Consider the following 12,824-nt stretch of genomic DNA (forward strand, 5'->3'; position numbering starts at 1 on the left):
AAATAAATAAATAAATCTTAAAAAAAAAAAAAAAAGTAGGGAAGAAGCTACCAAGTGGGTTTTGGCTTAAGAGTCTCAAAAGTTGGGTGCCTGGGTGGCTCAGTCGTTAAGCGGCTGCCTTCGGCTCAGGTCATGATCCCAGAGTCCTAGGATTGAGTCCCACATCGGGCTCCCTGCTCAGTGGGAAGCCTGCTTCTCCCTCTCCCACTCCCCCTGCTTGTGTTCCTGCTCTCATCTCATTAAGCAGTGGGAGCAAAGCATGACTAAATGGTGGTCTAAGGACACACAGAGGTCAGAAGCAGCAGGCTGTGTGACTTTCTGTGGAAATGGCCTAGGGGTCTGGCTGGCCATTCCACTCTTGGATCAGTCACCAAGTTGACTTCCCTGGTAGTCTCTATAGCACCTGATTATTTGATATCCCTGCTCCCAGTTGCTCCTCAGAAGTGCCATGTGGTACAGGCATGGGGGCAGTTTTTAAAGAGGGTCAGCTCTCTGAATATGGGAGTGGGTCCTAGGCAAAAGCCCAGGAAAATTACTTGTCTTTTCTTAGCACTACCATCTCTGCAGAGGCATTTTTCAATGAGATTCTTTTTTAAAAAATGACAGTTATGACTAGACCATAGACTTCTTGAGGGCAGGAACCAGAACTTTGATTTATCATTGAATTGAGCATAGTTCTTGGTATTCTCCAAATGTTTCCCAGACTGCTCTGACAATTAGCATCAGGTGGCTCAGGACACAAACCTGATTTGTAAAAGTCAATATTACGTATTATTCAAAATGGTGTCATTTGGTTTTATTATTTTATTTATTTATTTGACAGAGAGCACAAGCAGGAAGGGCAGTAGGCAGAGGAAGAGGAAGAAGCAGGTTCCCCGCTGAGCAGGGAGCCCAATGCGGGGCTTGATCCCAGGACCCCGGGATCACGACCCGAGCCGAAGGCAGACGCTTAACCGACTGAGCCACTCAGGCGCTCCTGGTTTTATTATTTTAAACCATAGTTGGTTTATCTTACATATGTTCTCCTGATGGTCCTCCTTAGGACCTCCTATTCAAAGGAGAAGTGAGATCATTGTTTTGTCAAGTATGAGCTGGGTGTTACTAAACTCTTAGAAAGTTTTCTCCTTAATTAAGTTAAATCTCATTTATTTTCTTTTTATACTCTACCTTCAGACTATTTTAGAGCTCTTTAGCTCAACCACAGATAAAATCTGAATTAATGAGGGGCGCCTGGGTGGCTCAGTTGGTTAAGCGACTGCCTTCGGCTCAGGTCATGATCCTGGAGTCCCGCGATCGAGTCCCGCATCGGGCTCTCTGCTCGGCAGGGAGTCTGCTTCTCCCTCTGACCCTGCCCCTCTCATGCTCTCTCTCTCTCTCAAATAAATAAATAAAATCTTTTAAAAAAAAAAATCTGAATTAATGAGATTTTATAGATTCTGTATTAATAAGGATGTACTGACTACATGAAAACAAAAGCAAAACTCTCATTTTGAAAACTTTTCTGATAACAAAGGAAGGGCAGACACAGTTATTCCATTTGCGGATGAGGACCCTGGCTTAGTGAGTGGTAGAGCTGAGTGTCAGACTAGGTCTTCTGGTTCCAGATTCTTCCTCCACTGTATTATACTAGAAATCCACCCCCCCTTAACTGAGGTCTGTCCAATCTGAAGATGTTTTCTTTATTACAATATTTTATGCAGTTATATTGGTTTGAATTTGAAATTAGTAGATCCCCATTGTTCATTCACATGCATTTATCGAACATTTACTTTGTGTCAGGCACTGTGCTTGTGGCTCTAGGAGGTGTCTAACTTAGAGTAAGCAATAGACAGATAAATGAATAGTTAATGCTCTGTATCAGTAGTTATCTCTAATAGAGGTGGTACCAATTTGGGAAAACCCAAACCTTTTTCTGGTTGCAGATCCCTAATCTTTAAAAAAAAATTTTTTTTCATTTGTTTCAGAGTTTTGAGCAATACTTACTTTTTAAAAAATTACTCTAAAACGGTTATGTGATATTTCCAGTTCTGAAAAACATCCCTGAAGAAATTTCGTTCTTTTAGGATACTGATTTCCACAACTTCATTTGGCTAAATTGACTCATATCGAGTTGTATAGTTCTAAGTCTGGCTATCAGATCTATCAACCCATGCACATTTATGAGGTGTTCTTCAGGTGCCTGGCCCTGTTCTGAGTAAGGCACCTGGAAGCTGGGCCCAAGGACAAAGACACACAAACAGATCACTGAGGTGCTGTCTGTTAAGCACATTGGCTTGGGAGTTGGGAAACTTTGCCTCTGACTGGCTCTGGTCAAATGACCCAACTACTCTAAGCCTTAATCTGACACCCCAGGGGATGCTAACAATGGCATAGTAGTGTTTACCGCAAACGCAGGTTATGAAGATTAAATGAGATAATTCATGTAAAGGGTGCTGAGTGTTAGCTGACATTATTCATGGTGATAGTAAATATTAAAAATGGCTCCTGATTTTAAAACTTTTGGTGAAAATCTGATTTTGCCAGGATCAAACTAAGTGTATCCCATTCTGGATTTTCTCATACACAGTTCTGATGTTTCACTTACTATGCATTCAAAGAATGATGGTCATTCAGAAAGGGAAGTTGTGACTTATTCATTAAGCAGATTAACGAAGTACCTGCTGACTACATAGCTCTGTAGTACACCTTAAGTGTACTTTGTGAGACCTGACAGTGAAGGTGAGATTAACATTTTTCAAGCACTTAACTCTGTTGGCACTGTGCTAGTCCCTTATTGTTTTATCTCTTTAATTCTTATAAACTATCCTGTGAAGAAGGTAATAGCCCCTTTTACACATAGGAGTAAAACAAAGGCTCAGAGAGAAAATAATGTATAAAGTTACTGAGTAAGTGGCAGAGCTGAGATTTGAACCCAAAGCCATCAAATTCCTCTGCTATGCTAGTTTTGTTTTTTGGCTTTTGTTCTTTAAAGATTTTATTTATTTATTAGAGCACGAGTTCTCACGCACAAGTAGGGGGTAGGGCCGAGGGAGAGGAAGAAGCAGACTCCCTGCTGAGCAGGGAGCCTAGCTCAGGGCTCCATCCCAGAACCTTGGGATCATGACCTGAGCTGAAGGCAGACACTTAACCAACTGAGCCACCCAGGTGCCCCTGCCATGCTAGTTTTTAAGGACAAAAGTCCATAAAAAGTTAAAAGAACATTGAAGACAGTGATATAAAGGATGATAAAAGGCAGCTCTTGGGTGACCCTTAAAAGTATGTGCCAGTGATCATCCAAATCTTGCTTTACCTTTTCTTTTGAAACCTGGTAAGCTTTAAAGAAAAGCATTGAAGGGGTGCCTGGGTGGCTCAGTTAGTTAAGTGTCTGTCTTCAGCTCAGGTCATGATCCCAGGGTCCTGGGATCAAGTCCCACATAGGGCTCCCTGCTCAACAGGGAGTCTACTTCTCCCTCTACCTCTCCCCCCAACTCGTTCTCTCTCTCTCTCTCTCACTCTCTCTCACAAATAATTAAAATCTCAAAAAAAAAAAAAAAAAAGGAAAAGCACTGAAGTTTAAACAAAGAAACAAAGAAACCCTTTTGATTCAGAAATACCAGAAGAAAACGTGAAAAAGTAGGAATAGCTGATCCCAGTCCCCACTCAAATATGAAGGGCACAAGGACTCTAAGGCCTTTCTTCCTGCCTCAGTCCTAGCCCTTGCTGCCTTACCACACCCATATGTGCCCTGTGTTCTGTGTCTCCCCAGCATGCCCTGTAGTCATGCACTCTGCATACTTCTGTCAGCACTCAGCAAGCTAAGCTGCCTTGTTTACTTGACTATGTCCCCCTTTAGACTGAAACCCTTTATCTCTGTATCCTGAATGCTTGACAAATAAGATCTTTAATAAATTTTTGAAGATGGTATGCCTGGGTGGCTCATTCAGTTAAGCGTCTGTCTGCCTTTGGCTCAGGTTGTGATTTCAGGGTCTTGGTTGGGCTCCCCGCTCAGCAGGGAGCTTGCTTTTCCCTCTCCCTCTGCTCCTCCCTGTAGCTTGTGCTTTCTCTCTCTATCTCAAATAAAAATTCTTAAAAAAATAAATCTTTGAAGATAAGAGAAGGATTGCTTGAACAGATAGGGAGGTTAAAGGATGCCGTAAAAAAGGACCAGTGCTGCCCCAAAGAAAAGAGGCTAGAATCGGCTTCCTCTGTCCTTTTGGATGTGGAAAGTCATTCATGCCCATGGTCCTATATTTTAGGGCCAAGCTTCTGTGAGCTAGCCTAGAGACCTACCTAAACAACATTTAGACTCTAAAATTTTAGAGCTTGGTTTCTATGTGTTCCAAGTTCCAATCAACTTAGTTAGATTTTTTCCTACTCCAGCCTTCTGTGAGTGTGATGTAGACGTTTTCAGAATGCACCTCTCATCTCTGCCTACACGTGGTCCAGCAGCAGCCTAATGAACAGCACAGACAGGCTCAGGCAAGCTACAGTTCCTGGCAGAAAGCTTCCATGTGAACAAGCATGTGCCCACAGAAACAAGAACTCTGCTGGGTATCCTCTGGGATCATGGCAATCATTTGTCACCCAAATTTGTAATCGTCATCACTAGGATTAACATTCTTAGATGCCTCGGCATACCCTGGTCCAGGAATTCTTAGAGTTTAAAGGCAGAAAGAAGGCAGATTTTGAAAACTGCAGTTCTCTAGAACCTGAGATCTGAATACAAGAACGCTACAAAGAGATTTCTTCATGAAGTCAAGTTCCCCAGTGTTTCCTGAAGGGATATGCAACTTTTATGTTCTCTTCCTTGCTCAGTTCCTGTGAGGTAGACCAGGCCAGCTCTGGGAAAGTAATAGGAGTGAGGATGTTGGGTCAGTTTCAGCTTCCAGGCTCTGCATTCCTAAGGGATCATTAAGTATTGCAAATCTGCTTTAGTCCCAGCATCACATGTGCCAACCTGGACATCTCATTTAGGAATGTTTTTTGAAACTAGGTATGAATTTGTTTCTTTAATGGTCAGTTCTGTCTTGGATGGACCAGGTGCCGGCTGGTCTGAGATCTCCGCAGACTTGTCCCCCATCCCCCAAGTTTATCTGACCTCTTCGTAGTCTCTGTGTACTGGAGCTGGGGGTTGTGCATTCTGAAGGACAGACCCTGAGGTCACTGTCCCTCCCAAACTCTGTGCTGTGTCATACTGCTTTGTGCTTTTGGTAGAGTTCTTCCCTGTTTGAGAGCTGAGTTCCCAAAACTTCATCAAAGAATCACTTGGTGTGGAAGATACGGGCATTTATTTGAAAATACAGATTCTTGGGCACTGTCCAGATCCAAATCCTATTTAAATCACTGAGGGGGTCTAGGAACCAGATTTCTGGGAGGGTGCCTTGTTTAGGAAAAACAGGCAAGTTTGATGGAGCCCCTTGTTAAGAATTCTTGTAATTACCCACGTGTCTTCCTTAGCTCCTATTCCAGATTCCAGAGCCTCAACTTGGCCATGCTCTTTGAGACTTCTCTCCACACACACAGCTGGTAGCCCCAAGCCTTAAATGTAGTTGGTACTAGAGATCTATTGATTGAAAGCATAAATGCATGCTTCACACTCACTTCAAAGAACACAAAAGTTACAGCATTGTACAATAAACTTGAGGGGAAAAAAGACCAGGTATTTAATGTCGTAAAGCTACATGTCAGAGGGTAATATGTAAGAGTGAAAAGAGTGCCAGTGTTGTGTTGGAAAGTCTGAATTTGGTGCTGCATGATTGCCTGGCCTTGGGTAGGTCCTCTAACCTCCCTGGCCTGTATCCTCATCTATGAAGTGGAGTGAGGATCAGAGTGGTAATAGATGTGAATGTGCTTGAAAAACATAAAGTAGATTCAGATCAGGAGTGAAGAATTGTCAGAGTAGGGACAGGGGCTCAGAACCAGCTACAACAAGACTGCTAATGTGGTCAGATTGAAGTTCATAGTCCCTACCAGGACCAGGAGAAAGTTTTAGTAGGATGACAGCTCAGGCATGCTCAGGGCCTGCTTCCCTTTTATTTTGTCCAATTCCTGAGCCAACCAGGGCCCTCTGTCCTCTGACCATTGTCCCACTCCTGCTGGGCCCAGAAGGCTGTAGCCACATTCTCTTGTTCTGCAGGTGTTCAGTAGACAGTCCCCAGGGAATGATGCTCATCTCTGCCATGCTGCCTTGGTGTGGTGAGGTTCCTGTTCATGAGGGTAGGGAGAAGGTGAGGAGAGAAGGCTCCAGGGATAGCTGCGTGGTCCTGGGGCCCAGGATGTGTTGCAGAGAGGTTTGTGAGCAGCTGGCCTGTTGACCAAAACCAGTCACACATGCCCACACCCATTCACTCAGGAAATATTTGAGTGCTTACTAGGAGGAGGCTTTAGAGCCTGAGTAGGGACCACGTGGTCAGTCTACCAAGAATTAGAATGAGAATTACATGGTCTGCTTGGAATTGGGATGTGCAGGCCTGTCCCAGTGCCTAACCTGCTGTAAGCCTGCTGCTGTCTGCAAACTGAGCTGTTCTGTTACTGTACTCTGACCATTCCCACCCTAACACCTGCCTTGATCCTGACTGTCCCCTTAAGCCTTCTATCCCTTAGGAGTATGAGCCATGCAGAACCTTGTTGGGTCAGGGAGTAGAGAGGGTAATGAACCAGGATAAGGGGTGTCTATGTATGTCTCCCCAGTAGCAGCAGCCCCCTCACCTTGGTGGACCTTCTGGGTCACTGTATTATCTCATAGGGCCACCTTTGCAGTCCTGTAGAAGGCACAACACCCTTACTTTTTAGGTGAAAAAAGAGATTGTAGCCATCAAGGTATCTACTCAGAGTGGTGGAGTCAGGACTTGAACTCTGAGCTTTTCAGGATTGGGGAAAACCGGAACGCTGGGAAGTTTTTTTACTTATTTTATTTTATTTTATTTAAGATTTTATTGAGAGGAAGAGTGTGCGCACAGGTGCGCGTGCGCATGAGAAGAGGGAGGAGCAGAGGGAGAGGGAGAAGCAGACTCCCCGATGAGCAGAGAGCCCGTTGAGACCTGGGGCTCCATTCCAGGACCCTAGGATCATGACCTGAGCTGAAGGCAGATGCTTAACTGACTGAGCCACCCAGACGCCCCGGAAGTTGTGTTTTTTTTTTTAAGATGTACTATTCCTCTTTTGTCTGATTTCAAAATTAATACATGTAAAAATGTCAGTTTTGTCAATGGGGAGGACTTAGAAAATATGTCACTACCTCTAAGTCCCCACCAATACAGATAGTCACCATTGACAGTTTGGTATGTTTTTCCACATTGTAAAATACATTTTTTTTTTTTTTTTAAGATTTTATTTATTTATTTGACAGAGAGAGACATAGCGAGAGCAGGAACACAAGCAGGGGGAGTGGGAGAGGAAGAAGCAGGCTTTCCGCAGAGCAGGGAGCCCGATGTAGGACTCGATCCCAGGACCCTGGGATCATGACCTGAGCTGAAGGCAGACGCCCAACACCTGAGCCACCCAGGCGCCCTGTAAAAGACATTTTCTAATATTTATAGTTCATTATTGTAACAAATGTAATATTATACATGCATTTTACAATTTTTTTTTTTAAAGATTTTATTTATTTATTTGTGAGAGAGAGAATGAGAGAGAGCACATGAGAGGGGGGAGGGTCAGAGGGAGAAGCAGACTCCCTGCTGAGCAGGGAGCCCAATGCGGGACTCAATCCAGGGACTCCAGGATCATGACCTGAGCCGAAGGCAGTCGCTTAACCAACTGAGCCACCCAGGCGCCCCATTTTACAATTTTTTAAAATGTTATTGTAAAAGTAATACCTGCTTATCATAAAACATTAAAAGAGAATAAGAGTATAAAATTTGAAGTTCCACAGCCCCTAATCCCAGAAATAATTGTTGATAGTTTAGTGTGTGCCTTCTAGACATTTTCTGTGTGTGTGTGTGTGTGTGTGTGTTCTTTTATATATTTTGTTTTTACCCAAATAAGTTCAGGCACATACTCTTCTGCAACCTAACCTTTTTAAAAAATTCCTTTTATTATGGAAATGTACAAGCACACACAAAAATAAGCTAATGGAATAAACCCTCATTCATCATCCAGCTCCAGCAACCATCACCTTCCCTGTTCTTAGTCTTTTCTCTCCATTTTCACTTCTCCCCCTGGAGTTTTTAAAGCAAATCCCAAGCATCATTCCTTCATAAATATTTAAGTATATATTTCTAGGGGCGCCTGGTGGCTCAGTTGGTTAAGTGTCTGCCTTTGGCTCAGATCATGATCCTGGGGTCCTGGGATCCAGCCCTGCTCAGTAGGGAGCCTGCTTCTCCCTCTCCCTCTGCCTCTTCCCTCTGCTTGTGCTCTCTCTCTCTCAAATAAAATCTTCTAAAAAATAAGTATTTCTAGCAGATGAGTATTTTTTAAATTATGCGATACCATTATACTCAATAAAATTAACAATAATTCCTCAATATCAACTAATACCTAGGCTAAATCTAATTTTTGACAGTCATCTCACAAATGTCTTTTTACAGGTGGTTTGTTTGAACCTGGTTCCAGTGAGATCCACACACTTTCAGTGGTTGGTATGTCTCAAGTCTCAATTTAGAACTCCATGTCCCACTTATGCTATTTATTTTTTAAGAACTTGGATAATTTGTCCTGTAAAAGATCCCACATTCTGGATCGGCTGATTGCCTCCTGGAGTTGTTAAACATGTGCTTCTATGCCCCATATTTTCTGTAAATGGGTAATTTATTTTGGAGACATGATTAGAGTCTGTGTTTTAAGAGTGCTTCATTGTTGGTGATATGTACTTCCTATTGCATCACATCAGGAGACTATCATTAAGATTGATCGGTGAACCTGACTTTATGATTGTCTTTCTACTTCTGTACACACGGTCCTTAATGTTAAAGATTTTATTTATTTGAGAGAGAGTGAGAGAGATTACGAGCAGCGGGGAAAGGTAGAAGGAGAAGTAGACTTCCCACTGAGCAGAGAGCCTGATGCAGGACTTGATCCAGGGACCCTGGGATCATGACCTGAGCTGAAGGCAGACGCTTAACTGACTGAGCCACCCAGGTGCCCACACAGTCCTTAATTTTAAAAGATAAACATATTCTAAAGAAACTCACATAGGTCAGGTACTTGAGCTGGAATGACATTTGAGGGCCATAACATGGCCCTCAGAAGCAGGCTCCATCCTAAGAAGAAGAGAACAGTTGTATGTGGAGAGGAAGAAGCACTGGGTCAGGGGGAACATCTTGGAGCTGAGGCCAGTAAGGCACTGGTGCTGCCAGGAGCCAGCTGCCCTTCTGGGACATTATGTAAAATGATGTAACTAAGTGAAAAAGTGGCAGTGAGCCGGTCTTCTCTCCCTGCTCAAGTCACTGAGCTGCTGTGGTGGTGAGGGATGCCTGTGAGTCCAGAGTTCTAAGTTGGTGGTGTGTAGGAAGGCTTCTTGGTCTGAGAAGACTTCTGGCTTTTTGGTCCTTAACGTCTTCAAACTTTGGAAGCTGGAATCAGAGCAGTCTTTTGGTGTTCCAGTGGTGAGTCCCACACTTATGGTAGGGCCGCCTGCTTTGGAAAGATGGATGAGATGACCTGGAGCCTCACAGTCTCAGAGCTGGAAGGGGACAACTAAGAGACCATGTAGTCCAGTGCCTTAGTTTACAGATGAGAAAACTGTGGTCCACAGAGGAGAGGGAGTTTCTCAAAACACCTAGCAAGCTGTAGGCTCAACTGAAGCCAGCATTGAAGCTGCTGGTTCTCTGGCTATGATAACCAGCCAGCATCTCCTGCTTGGAATTTCTAAGATGGTGGGGGTGGCCAGACCAAGCTCTTCACAGATTCTTAATCTGCACCCAGAATTTCTGGGTATCCTTGGTGTTGGTCTTGTCCTCTTGTTCAGCTCCTGGTAGGTTCTTTGATTTGGAGGCAATATTGAACAACGGTCTGTTTCTCCCAGCACTTGGTGGCCAACTTGATCTGTGGTGGTACAGTGGTTTGAATACAGACTAGATGTCATGAGTCCCGGTCTCAGCTCCACATTCGTCAATTAGAGGACAGGTCTTGGGCTTCAGTTTCCTGAAGAGATTGGACCAGATCAGCTTTACCCAAAGCATTATATGAATGTGCCAGATTTTGGTATGAGGATAAACAGCTTTTCTGTCATATATTTGTAATTATTTTTCACTTATGGTAACTAATACTGGTTTTCTATGTGCAGTAGTGACAAAAGCCTTCTGGTCTAAGCAGCTTCACCTGCCAATATAGAGGCAGTCCAAAGTTAGAGGACAGCCTGTGAACATTTAGTTTTATTGAGCACATATACCTAGATTGGTTCTCCTGGGAGAAGGTAAAGACATATGAGAAAAGGTCTCAGTTCCTTTGGAGAGCTGTCTGGATGGAGGATGTTCTATATTTGTGCAGTGTGTTTTGTGTGGTACTTTCTAGGCTGTGTTCATGAAAGTTTTTGAGTCATTGTTCTCTGGGTAGTGCCCCATGAGTATCATCCTCTGCAGCCTCTGCAAAGTCTTTGTAGGGGTTCAGTCATAATCTGAACTTCTGGAGCTGAGAGAAGATGGGGGTATTGCCATGGAAGCTGGGGAGAGTGGGCTGCAGAAATGGGCAATCAAGGGCTCTCTGCCTTTCAGGATTTTCCTGGGGAGAATCTTCAGTCAGAGTCTGACAGCCAAGGATGGCGAGCAAGGGGCCCTCGGCCTCTGCATCCCCTGAGAACTCCAGTGCAGGGGGGCCCAGCGGTAGCAGCAATGGTGCTGGCGAGAGTGGAGGGCAGGACAGCACCTTTGAGTGCAACATCTGTCTGGACACAGCCAAGGACGCCGTCATCAGCCTGTGTGGCCACCTCTTCTGGTCAGTACCCCTGCCACCACCCCCAGAAGACACACTGCCAAGTTTAGAAAGCCTGTGGCCCGGGCAGCTTTGGAATAGGAGGTTTCCCACCCACTTTGGGTCTCATGATACAATCAGGTCCAAGAAGCAGGAGCCCTGCGTTCTTGTCCCAGTTCTACTGCTGATGAGCTGAGTGGCCTTGGGCAAATCATATCCCCACTCTGGACTCTGTACCTCCACCTCTAAAGTGAAAATACTCACCAGTTAGTGAGCAGTTGCTATGTACCACTTGCTGTGCTGAATGAAGAGGCAGTGTGTACAGTGGTTATACTGTGGTACACTGTTGAGCAAGGACAGTGGAGCCAGACTTCCTGTTCTGAATCCTGACTCTGCCACCTCCCTACTGGATCGCCTTGGGCAAGGTGCTTACACACACTCTGTCTCATTTTACAGGGTTGTATGTGAGCAATCAAATGACACAAAATACATAAAAAGCTTAGAAGAGCACATAGCACACACGGAATACTGTGTGTTAGCAATGATCCTAATAATCGTTGCTCTATTTTATGTATATCAAAATGAAGTGGCAGGGTTAGTTTCATTCTGGCCTCCATCATTATAGAAGTCCCTCCTGGATCTGAGGTTCTGGGTAAATGTTGAGATTTTATTCTCCCTTGATTTTGAGCTGGACCTTGAAGGGTGAATTGGGCTAAGTGGAGGGGTAAGAATGGCAGATAAGGCAAAGAGTATGTGCCCCACAAAGCAGGCATTTTCTAGGGATAGACATATGCGCTCTTGGATATGAGACTGAGACCCTGAGACTGCTGTGAACCTCAGATAGCGCCCTGGATGGGGGGCTGGGAAGTGTTAGGGAACAAGACTGGTTAAGAGAGGGTTGGGCCAGATTATCAAACCCAGATTTGATTGAGTAGGACATAAATCTGTGGAATATTTTTGAGCAGGGAACTGGTGTGAAGAAGGGGTCATTTAAGTAGTATTTAAGGGAGTTTAAGATAAAGAGATAAATTTATTGAATAAATAGGATGGGGCAGATTTTGTTCAGGCAGATTTTTTTTTTTAAATATATTCTTTTAAGATTTTATGTATTTATCAGAGAGAGAGAGAGAGACAGAGGCAGGCAGAGGGAGAAGCAGGCTCTTTGCTGAGCAAGGAGCCCAATGTAGGAGTCGATCCCAGGACTCTGGGATCATGACCTGAGCCGAAGGCAGAGGCTAAACTGACTGAGCCACCCAGGCGTCCCTGGTCGGGCAGATTTTGTTCTGGCAGCTCTTGCCCTAATCATTAAGTTTTACGCAGAAACTGTTGTTTTCTAGAAATTGGAGATTCTCTGGGGCATTATAAAACCAGGACCTGAAACAAGTGACAAAATTAAGAATAAATCAAGGTACCATTAATAAAAACACAGACTATAAAATGAAACAGATGCTTCCTATCAGAGTGGTTTGTCCCTGGGCAAATCTGCAAGCTTCTCTGTACCTGAGTTTCCTCATCTGTACAAGGGAGATAATTACACTTCGTCATAGGTTAATATGACCCGCCACTGACATTAACAAATGAAAAGCTAGTCAACCATGGCCTGGCACACAATAGTTGCTTAATAAATTGAAGTGATCACCATCTTTGTTATAATTTTGAACTTTCTCCTAAAGGAAGTCACCTCCACTTCTCCCCCCACAGCCTTCAAGGGAGGTTACCAGTGGAGATCTGTGATTTGGGGTATGTTGGGCTCAGTTTGGAATGACATTGCAAGGTTAATGTAGGAGTCAAATGTCAGGTGTGTCTGTTACATCCAGGGAGATTGCATGTCTGGATGGTGGGGCTAAACTGTGGTTCAGGAACTGAGAAAGGGATTAGCCTCTGAGTCCAACAAATTTTACTCAGAGGAGTCATGTTTTATGAGGGACAGAAACCATGTCCACATTTTCCACTGTCCTGGCACACAGGAGGTGTGCAGTGGATATCTGTTAGTTGGA

The 12,824-nt window shown here is 44.1% G+C and overlaps 1 protein-coding gene across 12 annotated transcripts in view; it reads left to right on the forward strand.

Annotated features, from left to right (window-relative positions):
• The window catches only part of RNF185 (ring finger protein 185), a 36,729-nt gene that overhangs the window by 12,069 nt on the left and 11,836 nt on the right, over positions 1-12,824 (forward strand). For 4 of the 12 annotated variants that reach the window (XM_045887292.3, XM_045887293.3, XM_064578692.1 and 1 more), the window contains 2 exons: positions 8,508-8,558; positions 10,632-10,851. In XM_045887292.3, the coding sequence (XP_045743248.1) occupies positions 10,676-10,851 (176 nt within the window). In that variant the 5' untranslated portion in view covers positions 8,508-8,558; positions 10,632-10,675. Of the gene's footprint in view, positions 1-2,566; positions 2,719-8,507; positions 8,559-8,610; positions 9,525-10,631; positions 10,852-12,824 lie in introns of those variants that run through there. The other 8 variants (XM_054510448.2, XM_064578696.1, XM_064578697.1 and 5 more) reach the window with 4 other exon arrangements.

The sequence above is a fragment of the Mirounga angustirostris genome, unplaced genomic scaffold (assembly GCF_029215605.1).
Source record: "Mirounga angustirostris isolate CCGP_5_RB_7025 unplaced genomic scaffold, mMirAng1.0.hap1 SCAF_14, whole genome shotgun sequence".
Taxonomy (NCBI): domain Eukaryota; kingdom Metazoa; phylum Chordata; class Mammalia; order Carnivora; family Phocidae; genus Mirounga; species Mirounga angustirostris.